The sequence below is a fragment of the Sinocyclocheilus grahami genome, unplaced genomic scaffold (genome assembly GCF_001515645.1).
Source record: "Sinocyclocheilus grahami isolate Dianchi unplaced genomic scaffold, SAMN03320097.WGS_v1.1 scaffold413.1, whole genome shotgun sequence".
Lineage (NCBI taxonomy): Eukaryota > Metazoa > Chordata > Actinopteri > Cypriniformes > Cyprinidae > Sinocyclocheilus > Sinocyclocheilus grahami.
The window spans coordinates 126,954-144,308 of NW_015505592.1; the positions used below are offsets into that span (position 1 = coordinate 126,954).

At 38.4% G+C, this 17,355-nt stretch overlaps 1 protein-coding gene across 1 annotated transcript in view; it reads right to left on the reverse strand.

The window, feature by feature from the left end:
- myo16 (myosin XVI) overlaps positions 1-17,355 on the reverse strand; it is a 182,646-nt gene that overhangs the window by 125,752 nt on the left and 39,539 nt on the right. The window contains exon 3 of the mRNA XM_016232534.1: positions 662-732. Coding sequence (XP_016088020.1) covers positions 662-732 — 71 coding nt within the window. The remainder of the gene's footprint in view (positions 1-661; positions 733-17,355) is intronic.

Genomic DNA, 17,355 nt, shown 5'->3' on the forward strand with positions numbered 1-17,355 from the left:
TTCATTTAAATTTATTCAGTTTTAGCATTTAATAATTTATTTGTAATGATCACTGAAATGTAAATTGTATGTGGGCTATTATAAACCCATGTTTATTTTTATAAACCTGATAAATTTTACTTGATGTTTTCTATATGGGATGATTAGCCTAATCCTCATGAACACGTGACGCTAGCGCGTGGTATCAGAGATGAACTGTACAGAATGCAAACAAGATTAACTTTAATACAAGGAGATAAATGGCGCAAACGCGAATTTCAGATTTTTTTAAATGCCCATCCCAGCAAAAACTTTCCAAAATCGGCATCCAAACAACACCAGTCCCAGCACGAGCACCGACGTAAGTGAACCAGCCCCCCCGAACCCCCTTCACCCAACACGGACACACACAGCACCCCCAACCGAAAACATCTTCCCGCGCCCCTGTTGATTTGTGTCTGAGCATCTCTAAAGTCAGAACATTTTATATTATTTCTTTAAAATAAGTCTACATAATATTTTGTAGAGGACCTCAGAGATAAAGGAACTGAGTTTTGGGACAATGGTTTGAAACCGGGACAGTTAGATATTCTGCCGAAGACATCACAGTCACAGTGTATGACGGCTCAAGCGGCAACGCGCATGTAACTGAATTTGTCAGAGCTTGTCCTTATGTTCTTACCAGATGGAGCAGAGATCCTCCTGAGGAAATCACTGTGTTCAGGTCAGCTCCCTCCTTCAGCAGCCTCAGCACTGGAACAAAAGAAAAAGCAACGAGGGATGAATATATTTGCAAAATGAACACTTCTCACAAACACATAGTGAGGAAATATGATGAATTATTGCAATCCCTACAGACACACATACGGGCTCTGTTCCAAAACCTAGTGTGCTGCCTAGCTGTCTACTGCCTACATATAGGCGCCAACCTTATAAGACCATATTCTTATGGAAATGGAACCTCACAAGTGACTGATTTATAACACGCTACATCAAGAGAAACAAACAGTGCTACTCAAAAAAGTGGAGGAGTTTGGTGTTAGCATGTTGCTAAGCTAACAAACATATAGGGGGAGAGAGGGGCAAAGTGAGCCAGTGGGTAAGTTGACCTACCCCCTGTATCTAGGCAACCCTACAGATTTTTACCAATGTGACCACAAATCCAGGAAGCAACCATCATTTCAATTTTGCTGTGGTGGAGGGAAGCACATGTTAAAGTGGTAAGTATGATTTTTTTTCACAAAAAAAAAGTAAAGTTTATACATGTCAGGTATAATGGCTGTTATGTCAAAGCAGATTTATCCAGGCCTAAATATTTGTACCATACATATTGGTGATAGACAAATGTATAAAACCATGTGAATGATTTAGCTAAAGATTAGCCTGAATTACTAAGCCAGGCAGTTTTTCCAAAAATGGTGGCTGTGGGGCAAAGTGAACCAAATGATGTGGGGTAAACTCAACCAGCGGTTCAACTTACCCCACCATGAGGCACTGAAGACACTGAATGTGTGTAGTTAAAAAAATGTATTTCAGTGTAGTATCACACAACTGATTTTATTTCATATTTTAAACATTTTAGAAAAGATATCACGCCAAGATATTATAAGAGGAAGACCAACTGGAGCTCAATACCCCTTGAGGACATGGAGAAAGCAGCAAATGATGTAATGGGTGGCAAATACATCAGAGCTGTGGCAAAATAAAAAAATATTGACAGGTCAAACTTACGTAGATATATAAAAAAGAAGGAGGGACAGGAAGTGAAAACCACTGGTTACAGTGGAACAGCAGAGGCAAAGAGGGTCTTCACAGAGGAGCTAGAGAAGGAGCTTGCAGACCACATCAAGAAGCTGGCTGACCAGTTACATGGCCTTACCCCCCAAAAATGTTGTGAATTGGCATTTGAATCGGCAGACAGAAACAATATTCCTGTCCCCAACAACTGGAAAGAGAAGGGTTTAGCCGGTAGGATGTGCAAGACATCACATAATTCAGTAGCTCAACTAAGTTTAACTGATCTTGTGCAGCTAAACATAGCATCTTGATATAATTAATTATTTTTAGGTCGAGATTGGTTCAACAATGTCAAAGCACGTCACCATCTCTCCTGCCGTATACCTGAAGCAACATATGTGGGAAGTGCTTCAGCCTTCAATAAAACTAAAGGAGTTCTTTAACAATCTGTCAAAAGTGATGGACAGGTGAGAGAACACATTAGATTACATTTATAACAATAACTGAACACAACAGATAAGTACATATACAAAGACTGGCACATGTGTTGTTCTACTAGTTGTATTTACAAGGATATCAAGTGAGGGCTGTTTAGTTGCTTCTTGCATTAACTGCAAGGTTTAGGCACTCTGATTCCAGTTTGGCTCTTTCATGTTCTGTCTGTTTTATAGGCATAAATTCCCTCCAAACATGATTTACAATGTTGACGAAACCGGTGTCACAACAGTGCAGACACCAAAGCAGGTAGTGGCAGAGAAAGGAAAAAAACAAGTGGGTGCCATCACATCTGCTGAAAGAGGAGAGCTTGTGACTGTGGTCTGTGCCGTCAATGCTACTGGGAATGCAGTCCCTCCTATGTTTATCTTCCCACAGGTTTGATATAAAGAACATTGCATCACAGGAGCACCTCAAGGATCAATTGGGACATCCACCAGATCTGGCTGGATAAATGAAGACACCTTTGCTGAGAACATCTAGTTCAGCACACCAACTGCTCCTCTGACCATCCCATGTTGCTAATCCTTGATAACCATGAGGCCCACATTTCAATGAGGGCAGTGGATATAGCAAAGAAAAAGGGTATTGTTCTGCTCACCATTCCACCCCACACGTCCCATCGCTTACAGCCTCTGGACAAGAGCATTTATGGTCCATTTAAGACCTATTACAACAAAGCTCTTGATGGTTGGATGAGAACTAACCCAGGCAAAACATCCACCATATACCAGATCCCTGGATATGTGAATGAGGCTTTCATGTTAGCAATGACACCACGGAATATAACTTCTGGATTCAGGTCCTTGGGAATTTCCCCTTACAACAGAGATATTTTCTCTGATCAGGAGTTTGATCATTGATCATGAGCCATCCATGGTAACAGACAGGCCAGCCCCTGAGCTACAGTCTGCTGTTGCAGATGATCCACCAATTGCTTCAACCAGCATCACTGCTTTCACCATGCCTCACACATGGATGTGCTTCACCAAGAGAAACGGATTTGGATCCCAGCCACACTTCATACGTGTCTGCAGAAGAAATTCTGCCCCTACCCAAAAGTATGCCCAGGACACAAACAAAGAGAAAGCGTTTGAAGTCAAGAATCCTAACTGATACACATGAAAAGCAAGCAATTGAAATGGCTCATGAAGAAAGAAAAAATAAACAGCAGGGATGACATTTCGGAGTATGAGAGCTCTGAGGATGATAGTAGCGACATCTCAGATCTGTTTGTTGGTGACTTCATTATAGTGAAGTTCAACACCAAACGCAGGAGCTATCATTAAATTGGCATGGTTGAGAAACTTGAGGTCGACGAAGTGAGTGCAAGATTTCTCAGAAGAATCCGGGGGAGCACTGTCAATGAGAAACCCACTTTTGTCTTCAAGGAAAATGATGTGGCTTTTTTTCCCACAAAGTGATGTGCTGAAGAAGCTACCTCAACCTCAAAAGGCTGGGGGAACTGCAAGAAGGGAGTAATCCTTCATATTTCCCTGCAACCTTGATGGGTGGAATGTTGAATAGTTGTTGAAATGCAGAACAGATTTGGTTGTTTTGATGTTGTTTACATTAAAAGTTATGTTGTGCCAAGTTACGTTTAAAATTACATTTAAAGGAACACTCCACTATTTTTTTGAAAATAGGCTCATTTTCCAACTCCCCTAGTGTTAAACAGTTGAGTTTTACCGTTTTCGAATCCATTCAGTCAATCTCCAGGTCTGGAGGTAGCACTTTTAGCTGCAGCTTAGCATAGATCATTGAATCGGATTAGACCGTTAGCATCTCGCTCAAAAATGACCAAAGAGTTTCGATATTTTTTGCTATTTAAAACTTGACTCATCGGTAGTTACATCGTGTACTAAGACCGACGGAAAATGAAAAGTTGCGATTTTCTAGGCCGATATGGCTAGGAACTATACTCCCATTCCGGCGTAATAATCAAGGAACTTTGCTGCCGTACCATGGATGCAGCAGGCGCAGCGCCTGAAAATAGGCTAACTTCCGCCAACATAACCAACGTGACCACCTACTTGCACAGGGAACATGCTGGGGACTATTTTCAGGCGCTACGCCTGCTGCATCCATGGTACGGCAGCAAAGTTCCTCGATAATTACTCCGGAATGAGAGCATAGTTCCTAGCCATATCGGCCTAGGCTAGAAAATCGCAACTTTTCATTTTCCGCCGGTCTTAGTACACGATGTAACTACAGAAGAGTCAAGTTTTAAATAGGAAAAATATCGAAACTCTTTGGTCATTTTTGAGCGAGATGCTAACAGTCTAATCAGATTCAATGATCTATGCTAAGCTGCAGCTAAAAGTGCTACCGCCAGACCCGGAGATCGGCTGAATGGATTCGAAAACGGTAAAACTCAACTGTTTAACTCTAGGAGAGTTGGAAAATGAGCCTATTTTCAAAAATAGTGGAGTGTTCCTTTAAGAAAAGTGTGAATTTTTAAACTATGTTCAGGTTTACACTAAAAAAGAAAAAAAAGTCAGTGGGTCAGTTTACCCCACTTGGCTTAGTTTACCCATTCACACTGATCAACTTACCCCTCAGCTGGGGCAAGTTGAGCCACAAGAGCACTTCTTTTTTTAAGAAGCCACATTTTCAAAGCCCTTTGTTATTAAGGCATTCTTATAATTTCATTTGACAGAAGACATCCTGAAATAAAGGTTGATGTTTTTGTTTGACTTCTGTCTCATTTTTTCAATGCAGAGAAGGCAACACATGTAAAAAGTGGCACATCTTGTTACAAAACAAGCAACAAAAATGTTAACATCAGCAGGTTAGCCTTCTGAGGCTATCTGACAACAACTCAGGCATATCGAAAGGAATATCTTCAAAGGAACATATTTAAAGAAATGAACAAAGGGAAGAGGACAAAATTGTCGACCAAAGGCCTGTTTAAACCAAGAACAATAACTATAAAGATGATAACAATAACTATATTTCTTTCATGACAAATTTCAGAAAGTTATGCATGGTAATATACGTACATGGCAATGTTACTGTGTTTGGTCTTGGCAGAATAGATCTGCTACGCTACTGCTGCTGCAGAGCAAGTACCGAGAATTGCTCCTGGCAATACATCCACAGACACGCTGCTGTCAGCATGCAAGAAATACTGCTGCTGCACATATAACATACATGAAATTACCCTGTAGCAAACCTATATGGGTGGAGCTGGGGAAGGTGGAGGGTTTCTGAAGCGTGCTGCAACTGCTACAGCAAGCACTAGCCAAGTATTTGAATGTTGAGCAGCAAGCTCATTGGCTGCTGATGCGAAAGAAACCAATCAGCTGTGCCATGTGAATAATGATGTGATTGTGTCAGACTGAATTAGAACCTATCGGCCTGCGCCATCTAGAGTTCCATGACAGAACTTTGGATTAGCGTCAACACCAACAGACAATAGCATTGTTTAATATCAGTGCTTGAAGTTGCGTCAGGCTTGAGCTTTTTAAAGCCAGGTGGATTCTGAGTGTCAATGTTCTCATCATTCATTAGCTGGAAAAAAAAAATTCTGAGAGTGATTCCAATGATATCATTCCTCTTTCTGCCCATTTATGCTGCTTTTTTGGAGGTTAGTGTATGTAAAACAGCACTCTGGATATTACAAAAAAAATGTGACAACATACTAGTCTGGAATTGTGTCTCAAACACGCTCAGTAAAATGTTAAGCTGGTTTGGAGTATGACAGAATTTGGTCACCCTTTTTTAAAGGTATCCTTGTTACATTGGAATTAAATTGTAATACAAGTATTGTGTAAAATTAACTAACAACATGTACTTAATCTATAGGGTTAAGGTTTGGTTTAGGGTTAGTCAATATGCAAAACGTACTGGTATTACTATAGTAAGTACATGTAACGTTTTACAAGGACACTGTAAAAGTATGAGCCAGAATAGTTTTGTTTCTGGGTGACTTGTCCCTTCAATTCTCAATTTCCTTGACAGCTGTGGCTGCGGTACAAGTACATTGGCTGTGGCATGTGTGTCAGTGTGATGGATGGCTTGGAGGCTGAATGGGTGAATCTCTGAGATCACTCAGCAATCTCCATCAGGAAATTGAACACTGGTTTGGATTATACAGAGCTGTCAACCCAGGAAAATAAAAATGAATGAAGATCCCAGAGAGGAAATGAGGCAGGGTGTAAGCTTGTAAAGGTTAGTGTACGTAAAGCAGACACTATCTGATGTACGCCAAAGCAATCAAGGACTATTCAGTAATAAAAGGGCTGCTATGCAATGTGCCAGATTAGCTTAATGCAGCTAAGGACTATATTTTACGGATCGTCACAACACAATGGTGGCTGTGCATCTTAAATCGCATGAATCTACGCCATTGCAAAACATGCAATCAATGCGAATCGCACATGCCTGCCAGACTCAAGTCTTACCAGCTCTTTGGAAAGATGAGCTCCAACAGATCAATAGGTCTTAAACTAGGTAATAAATCTAGTATGTACCTGAGTGTTTTCTGCACATGACACACATATGTGCTCAAATCACTACTTACCAGGCAAGAGTGAAGGTTAATTACAGAGGTAATTAGCATATGATCAAGCTGGCTATACAGCACGACCCAAGCTTTAATATTATGACCCTCACAGGAGTGGTTACCACCTCAAACAGATGTGCTTGTGGATGGCCACTCAACACAGCTGGAACGAGAGGTTAAGCAGTTGGCCTGTTTATTCAGGCTGTATACCCATTTACACATGAGAACATGCCCAGTCTGAGTAGCTGTGGTGAGGTAGAGCAGTTCATGCTAATAATACAGTCCACACTCATCCATATTTATGAGGTGTTATGGCGATCTGACTCAGCGATATGCGTGGCAGCCTCATTGGTTAAACAGCTGAATGCTGTAAACATCTATGCGACCTCCATTATCCCTTGCTCAACAAGAATCCAATAAAAACCAACAAAACATCAGCTATCCTCATGCCATTGTAGCAAACTAAAATATTGCCCTGCAGAACAAAATTAGATGATTATGAGAAAACAAATATACAAATGTGCAACTACAATGAATGAATACAATTACATCTGAAACAGCTACTTAAATGGAATCATTTTTTTTTCCTTGTAAGAATTGATTTGCTTCTAATACAGAAACATCAGTCCAATCAACTTCAATCAATGCTGTTCACATAGAATCCGACACTCAGACCTATTATTAATCAGCTTGTCCAATCTGCGGTCATTAGCAGTCAGGCTGCTTAATTAATTTCCCAAGTCTCTTTGCTCTAATGCAGTGGTTCTCAAACCTATCCATGAAGTACCCCCAGCACTGCACATTTTGTATGTCTCCCTATATCTGACACACCCACTTCAGGTCTTGAAGTCTCCACTAATGAGCTGATGAGTTGAATCAGGTGTGATAGATGAGGGAGACATACAAAATGTGCAGGGCTGTGGGTACTCCAGGACAGGTTTGAGAACCACTGCTCTAACGAGTACCAGAAAAGTATTTCGCATACCCAGGGCAAAATCTTCAGCATGTTTCCCTTCCTCTAGGGCAGTGGTTATCAAGCTTATATATATATATATATATATATATATATATATATATATGTGTGTGTGTGTGTGTGTGTGTGTGTGTGTTAATGAGCGACAACCGGCGTCACACACTGGTCTCAAGTCCGCAGACAGAGGAGCTCCGGAAGGATGCTCTCTGTTCCAGAATCAATCACTGAGGGTGCTTCTGAAATTAGTGATGGTGCTTTAGCGTTCATGCACATCTATTTTGACATCATATTTTGCCAGTCCATTGTTATGATTATCACTGTCAGTCATTACGATTTCGAGAGGGAATCCCCCATTTATATGAGCATGTCACTCTAGAATGCCACATTGGTCCTCTTAGCAGCATGACAAACAAACTTTTATTCAAATTCAGAATTGATTATACACACCCAAGAAAGCACTCAAAGAGCATTCTCCTAATAATAACCGAAAAGGTGTCATTCATTTCAGTTCATCGCAATCTTCCATTATAATCAATGAATCTCTCTACACTGCACAATAAATCTCTTATTTACATCGTGTCTACACTTTGTTTGTTATAATGAAAGGATTAGCGTGCAGAACTCAGGACTGACCAAAGCTCTGGCATTTTGAGCGGTGAGTGGATTCTGACTAACTAATCTTTATTATCATCATCTCACCACAGATTGGGGAACATTACACCTGCTTTATGGAAATAAGATTGTGTTCTGATTTTAAAAGGGACAGTTCAAGTTCAAGTTCTGTCCCGGGGCACATTTTGATACTTTTTTGATACTGTAATGCATATAAATGGTATTTTGTGGTATGGTATGCAGTACGGAGTCATTCCCAAGCTGTACAGTATATGCAATAAAGAACTACTTTATCCTTGACAAACGATAGAATATATTCCAAGTTTTGTTTCCTGCAATGGGTTGTAGGTAAATATCTTCCTCATTCAGCACTCTTTTTGTTTCCTGTCTTACAAAATCCTGTTGCCATTTCATTGTGAGAAACCGCTGCAAATGATTCAGTGCTTGAGTGAACCATCTGAATGAATCAAACTGAATCACAAACACTTTAGTGATTAGACCTTTTTGCAAACCCATTTAACCGATCAGGTCAATAGCAACTCATTCGCAGATCCAGCCTGGTCTCATGTTTATACGTAGGTATTAATACGTAACATTTACAAGCACAAAACGTACACTTTTGACCGTTTTTATTCATGCTAAAACGTACAATTTAGACGTATTTCAACGTTTAAAACGTACAAATCGCTATGTATTTTTAGCTAAAAAAAACGTAAAAATATTTACGTATCTTTTATATCATTTAGATATTCGTATCAATGCATTTTTATCATTTCATTAATAAGCGATTTAGATTTTTAGACCCCTTAACCTGCCCCCAAACCTAAACCTACCCATTTTATAGCGAATATGCATTTTTATCATTTTATTAATATGCAATTTAGATTTTTAGACCCCTTAACCTACCCATTTTATAGCGATATATAAAGGATATAAAACGCAAATTACCGAAATACGCAGGAAAATAAAATATTTTGAAACAATATAGCATTCAAATATATTTATAGTCGCTAATTCCACTCCTACCTATAAGCCTAAACATTTCTGTACAGTATAAGAAAAACATGACAGACAGATAAATGCAATTAACGTTACAATCATTTATTTATTGCAAAAATGTCAAAAGCAGTACTAAAAGTAATCCAAATGACGATGTGTTGCACCCGCAGTCCTCTCTGGCGGAATACAGTAGGTTTGTGTGATCCAGAGCAGAATTTATGTTGTTAATCGCTGAAAATATTATCCAGATAATTTTCTCGATCCACTCCGTGAACTCGTGAACTCTTTGAATGAGGTGCATCATTCAAACACACCTCACCAGAAACAAGGCATGTTTCTGGTGAGGCAATTGAAAACATGTTTCTTCGATCTGTGACGAATGCAGGCGAGAGCCAATGAGCGTTCGATTATCCTGCAGTAAAACCTGTCGTTTGAAGCGGCAACATTTGAATTTGTAAAGAGCGCGTCAGTCAGCGCGGGTTTTGCTGCTCACGGTCACTGGACTCGCTGCTCGTGATGGAGAAGAAGGTCGCCGAAAAAAGGCTTGGATTTGGGTCTGTTCCTCGCAGTCCTATGGATTCGGAAGATTTGGATTACAGCGAACTAATACAAATTTTTCATTCCGCAATTATGTTGCGTTTTTGGTGTATTTTATAGTTCTATTGTCAGTCACAGGATGTCTGAGAAAACGCCTTTTGTGGCCCATGACAATCAAAGTAAACATTACATGACAAGTAAAGGTTAAACGATTGCAGAAATGTTATTTATTTTAAGGTTTAAAGTGAAGCCGTGTTTAACATTATGTAGGCATATTCTTGGAAACGAGCTGGCAGCAGAAATCACAACAAAACGAAATGTTATCATTTCATAAGTAAACAATTTAATAATGCAATTGAAAACAATGTAATTCATATAACAACTAAAAACTAATAAAATGAATGCTGCAATTTCAATATTCACAAGGATTCATTTTTAGGTGTCGTCAATACGTCAGTTTTGTACATTTAAATGCTGAAAATACGTCAGTTGTGTTTAACATTATGTAGGCATATTCTTGGAAACGAGCTGGCAGCAGAAATCACAACAAAACGAAATGTTATCATTTCATAAGTAAACAATTTAATAATGCAATTGAAAACAATGTAATTCATATAACAACTAAAAACTAATAAAATGAATGCTGCAATTTCAATATTCACAAGGATTCATTTTTAGGTGTCGTCAATACGTCAGTTTTGTACATTTAAATGCTGAAAATACGTCAGTTTTGTACGTTTAAATGCTGAAAATACGTCAGTATTTGTACGTTTTAGTGCCTGTAAAAACGTAAGTAAATGTACGTTTTATAGAACCACATTTTACGTAAAATACATACGAATTATCATGAGATCACGTTGGCAGATCTGCCATCAATGGTTCTGATTTTTAACAGACACACATGACATGACTGCTGAAATATTATCAGGGAAAATTATACTCCGGTCGGTATACATGATCTCCACTCTCAGACAAGGATTTATCAGTAATATTTTACTGAGACACTGTGGTATTTTATTGGGGCTTGAGCCCCAGTAAAGAGGGTTTAGTGACTCACCCTCATGACTTTCTTCAGTGAAACACAAAATCAGATGTTCACCAGGATATCTAAGCTGCTCTTTTCCATTCAATGAATGTGAATGGTCACCAGGAGCTATTAGCTCAAAAAATGACTTGAAAGCCCCATAAAAGCATCTTAACAGTGGTCCATACAACATGTCCACTATATTGTCAGTCTTCTGAAGTCATACAGTAGCTTCATGTGAGGAACAGACCAAAATTTAAATCATCGTTCACTGAAAATCCGGCCTTGATAACTATGGTCACCGCTCATTGTATTGGAAAATCAGCTCCAAATAACTCCTTTGGTGCTCTGAGAAAAAAAAAAAAAAAGTTTCAAAAGGTAATGATCACATAATTTTTTTCATTTTTGGGTGAGCCGTCCCTTTACAAAGCTGTTCAGCAATTAGCCGGAAAGATACATTTAGCAATAATAGTGCTTAATGTTTGCATGAGCACAAAAACGGTCCACTTAACCTTGGAGAAAATGGGTTTAACTCTGTGTGGTCATTAGAGGACAGATTTTCTGCTGACTGCAAAGAGAGAAAACAACCTGTGCATGTTAACATGGAGCTACTGAGCCTGATGAGCACATCTGTTAGATGGTCCGGCTGCAGGCATTAAGAGGAAACACCAGATACCACCCGCCTGTGTGTTAGGCCTCTTTACTGACCGCAACTAAACAGAGGTCAGCAGACACACTTAGCCAATAAGGTGTCTTTGCACAGTGGACAGAATCACGCTGTGTTATTGAATCTGCTCAAGTCAATGTGGAGCATTACTGCAGGAACCAATTTTGGCTCATTTGGGTCAAATAAACCATTAACGCACTGTGTTCGTAACTGGCCATTTACAGGACTCAAACGGAGCAGATACAGACAGTCTAATATTCCCATCAGCAATTCTGGAATGAAACTGGACCTCTGTGGAGGTATCCAAATATTTGGACTCTCCGGTTTATTGGAATGTGCTCTGTTGGCACTCATATGATAAGGCTAATATGTGCTTTCTTCTGTGTGGTTGATAATCTCCTATATTTCCTATGACTTGATGTTGGGCGCAAGAGTGGGCGAAATTCAACACGTCACAGGAAAATGGGAAAACATCTGTTGGAACCATATGTGGCGTTTCCATGGAAACCAGGCATGGGGAAAGAAGATGACGAGAGAAGGAAAAGCAACATAGTAGGAGATGAGAAATTAAATGATAAAGAATAACACGCAAATGCTCCCACTACTTTTGGATGCCACAGACCATCACATATGATGCACACCTTATGAAGGATTCCTAAAATATATAGGCAGTTACAGTATATTTATTTTTCACATATAAATGCCTACACACACTACTGTTCAAAAGTTTGGGGTTGGTATTTTAGTCTATTTTCAAATGTAATTTATTCCTTTGATGGCAAAGCTGAAATTTCAGTAGTCATTACTCCACTCTTCAGTAGGGCTGCACGATATATAGGAATTATAGAAATATCGCAAATGTAAATATCGCAATATGCATATCGCAATGGCGTGCAATATCATTATAATTTTAATAGGCTACTTAAATCAAAACGTTGCAAAAGGTCAAAGTTTCCATGCAGTCTGATTTAAAGGGACAGCAGCCTATAAATACGTGCTGCTGAATCGGTCCATAATGTTAATCAAACAACAAAACAGCTATAACAAAAATTAATCTAAAATTTAATTCATACAGTAAACAATGCAGTGCTATTTTACACTTATGAAATTTCTGTACCTGAATACTACGGTTTATTTTATCTATGCTTGTAAATTGTGTATTTCTTTTTCTTTCTTTGTTTTTACTGACTGTTCACTTGTCTTTAATCATGTTTGATTAAGACTTTCTCAGACTATAGTTTCTGCTGTGGTATATGAAGAAGTACTTAAAGTGTGTGGAAAGCAAAAGTTACAATGATATAAAATTAGTGTCATTCATTTTTTTGTTTGTATGTTCACATTGATGTTAAATTACATTTTCTGATTTGTGACATTACTTTTTAAATAATGCTAAAACTGCTGGTCACTTTCAGAAGTTATAGTGATTCTTTCTTTTGCAAGAAAGAATGTGAAACACATTGGTTATATGATTTTCATTTAAATTGATTTTATACACTAAGCAATATTGTATCGCATATCGAATTGTTTAACAAGGTATTGCATATCGCATTTTTTTCAATATCGCACAGCCCTACTCTTCAGTATCACATGATCCAACAGAAATCATTCTAATATGCTGATTTGGTGCTCAAGAAACATCTATTATTATTATCAATATTAAAAACAGTTGTGCTGCTTAATATTTTTGTGGAAACCGTGATACAATTTTTTAAAGGATTCTTTGATGAATGGAGAGTTCAAAAGAACAGCATTTATTTACAACTAATAGAATATAATTACTGAAGTGATTTAAATTTTTTTACTGTCACTTTTTATCTATTTAATGCATCCTGGATAAATACAATTTCCTATAACAAAAATAAATAAATGTATAACATTTTAACTTGATATTATTATTATTATTATTAGTATTAGTGTGTAGTAGTTATAAGATAGCCATCTTATTAAATAATAATTCAAACAAACACAAACAAATTAATAAAAGCACATACAAAATCTTTATGTATGCCTGATATCAGCATCCATTGGCAATCTTCCTTGAAGACCCTCCCCTCCAAATCCCATCACAAGCAGTCACGGGAGACTCATTTGAGATGCATTACTACCAGGTATAAATACAGATCTGCCTCATACGATCACCTGAGATGGAGGCCAAAGACAGAACAGGACAGAGCAAGGAAGAATTATTAGACTAGCACATGTCCAGTTGGCCTCATGTATGTGAGGGTTGTTGGTCTGTGCATGGCTGCGAGTTTGAGATATGGAGCACTTTGTCACTAAGGATATTGTGCCAGATATACAAACAAACCCTTTAGAAAAGTGCTTCTATTGTTCTTTGATCTCTTGAGTTAAATCAAATCCACTGCTGAACTGTAATGAAGTGCATGAGTACATCTGGCATAATACACTACAATAGTGCATTATGTTCTGCAGCAGGATACAGGTGTCATCCATTAGCCCTAATATAATAGGCAAAAGGAGCCAGTCGTCTAGGCAATGTGGATTGGCCTAGACGACTGTCGACTGGATTGGCCTAGACGACTGGAGCCAGTCGTCTAGGCAATGTGGATTGGCCTAGACATTAATGTATAATGCTAATGGGAGGGGGAGTGTAAGAGAAGTGCACACAGCAAATTGATGTCTCTAGAGGTTTGAATTCAATCAGTGGCACCACAAACAGACATATTGAATCATTCAGATAGCGTGTTTACAACACTTTGAAACACATCAGCTCAGTGACAAAACCTAGTGAGCTGCACTGCTGTCTACTGTCTAGATAGACAGTATCCTAACTGAAATGGAATCCTTATAAGTAACAGTTTACATAGTGTAGACAGAGCTCCTCGTGTGAAACTCAAAGAACAAATAATTCCAATTGAGTTTGGTGCTAGCATGTTGCTAAATCTAAGAGCTCAGTACTCCAAGCATGTAAATATTTCAGACAGTGGGGAAAATAGTTTAACTTTAGGCAATATTCTTAAAACAATGGGCAAAATACAATTTCAGTTTTATTTTCCACTGAAATCACCTTAGACATGGTGATTAAATGGATTCACTTCAAGGTCACATCTACTCCATCCCCATTTCTCCATCCTTTCTTCATTTGAACCCCCCCCCCCCCCCCCCCCCCCCCCCCACCCCCCCCCCCCCCCACCATCAATGACAAGAGACTTCAGCCTTTCATCTCTGAAATGAATCATCTTCTCCTTCAGAAAACAGCTAAGTAGGTTTCTCTTTATCTCTAGACCTGAGAGAAATCCATTGGGAGTTCCAGACAAGCACAGATGCTTCATGTTTTTGAAATGGGCTTCGGAGGCCTTGCTATGTTTTCCTGATCAGAGGAGAGTTCGGTCCTCCACAATAAGAGGAGGAGGATTTGGGGGCGATGTGGAGGTTAAAATGAGCTCACTGGGGTGGAAAAAAATCATTCCAGCTTCTTGAAGGAAATATTAACAACAAAAAAGTCTGAAAACTCATCATGCGTAGTCAGTACTCTTATTCCATTCATATTCCTAACAGAAAGTTTTTGACCCTGAGAGAGCTGATGTGACAACATGTCATTGAATCCCATCCAATCCTATGCCTGGCAAAATGGACAATGTGTTTTGGATCAGTGGACACAGGCCAGTTTGGCACACAAGAAAAACAAGTTAGATAGGCTGCTTCAAATCATCATCTTACAAACCACCAGCTTCTGACCTAGATTTCAGCTTGAGCAGCAGAAAAGTTGGTCAGTTTAAGAGCTAAGTGGACCTACTTCTTGAACTCACCACCCTATCAATGAGTGACGAACGTTTGATTTCATTTTATTTGAGCTTTTCAATTTGGAATACAAAAACACATTCATTTCCCCGCCTAGGATTTAAAAGGGATCATATAAGAAGTCAAATGAACATCTGAGCCAAAAATACCATATACTGACAATACACTAGGCCTGGGCGATAAAACGGTATCGATATTTTTCGACAACGATAGAAAAAAAAATTCCGATATAGTGCACGATATAGGCACGTGTTATGAGTGACACAGACAGCACACACAAACACATGCTGAAATGCCTGCCTGTGATGAGGAGATTGTGAATTAAAAAAAAAAGAATATTAGTCTAATTTAAAATAAATTTGCATTTGAATGCAAAAATGGTACAATGGAACGTTAGGTGTGCATCAGGGAGCATCATCAGTGGCACACGAGATGCGGTGATTATGTAAGTGACGTTGTTGCATTTTAATGTTTTGTTAGTCTAGCCCACGAGATGCGCCGCCGCTGCGTTATTCATTCAAAATATTAGAGAAATATAGAAGCTCAATGCGTAGAAGATCTTGATTAGGTTAAAACCGAAACCAAGCCATTCACACAGAACGCATATTCAGCACATTTTTTTTAGACGGACAAATATGACTGCTGCACTCACGTCTCATGCAAGAGATGCAAAGAAAGCCATGTAAAGTTAAAACAGGATAAACGTTTAGAAAACGCGACGCAAATTTGTGAAGGTTTATTTAATTTCACTGCGTCTCATATGTTTTTAAATGCAATCTGTGTGATCGGCGATTTGGCTTTTTGTATTAAGCAATGCATAAATACATGATGCGGTTTTGTTCATAATTGTTTATGCAGTTTACAAAATTATATTTGATTTATATATGTTCATTTTAGACGTTATGCACGTATTTATAGACAGTTATTTGCATTGACAGTTTAATGCGCTGCTTTATTTTGTTCATTGCGCCCTCCTGTGGCCTCGGGAGACAAGCCAAAAGTTTCCTTAAGACTTATTTAATCTGCATATAAAACATAATAAAGGAGATACTCGTTTAATTTTTATTTTGTGTTTGACTGTAAAAATTGACTGTTATGTTGTTTGTAATATATTGGGCAAATTAAAAATTGTGGTTAAACTAAAAAAAAAATTATATTGCTCGGTTTTAAAAAAGGTTATTAAAAAAATTACAATAAGTATCAATACCGAACAATATGAAACATTATATTGTTGATAAATTTTTTTAGCTACATCGCCCAGCCCTAAAATACACTACAGAATCTCATTCAGAAATCAGGTATATGACATCAGTATTAACGTTTCAATGCCCACATTCACTTGTCAGTGCCCATTTTTGCTGTTCGGAAGTTCATCTTGTTAATTATAGCCAACATACAGAAAGTTAACCAAACCTACCCGACTATGTGTAGCACCTGCTGCTCAGCATTTCTTGAAGGAACTAGACATTAGAAATAAAAGGCTGAAGTTTATTGGTCCTTTTTAACAAGGTCCCAGATCATTTATTTCTGACCTTAACAACTGTTTTGTTAATCTGTCAAAATGTATGAGTACCAACAACCTACAATAAAAATGTGTAGATCATATATAATTAAGGATGCACCGATATAGATACTGGAGTTAAGGATGTCTACTACGAAGTATATGTATGCAATGAATATAATGTTAAACATTCAGTATTAACGCCTGTATAGCTGATGTGCGCGAGCTGATAAACAAATTACGCTGAGTGGATTGAGCGCGCGGTGCAGATGCGTGAGCTTGTCGAGTGAATATAGCTTTCTCACAGACATCATTGGAAAGTGTGTAGTTCAGTCAGATATGTCAAAAACAAGTAAGTAAAACAATGCACAAGTTACTTAACGGTAAGGAGAGAGAAAGAGCGCGCATTTCTGTTGTGTAATCTTTGATGTTCACTCACTTAGCACACACATCATTTGGATTAAAACTAAATTGTAAAAATAAGACAATTTATAGGGGCATTCACAATAAACAATTTATTTTCAACGTTAGGTATACACGACTTTCTGGCGAAAGTGAATCT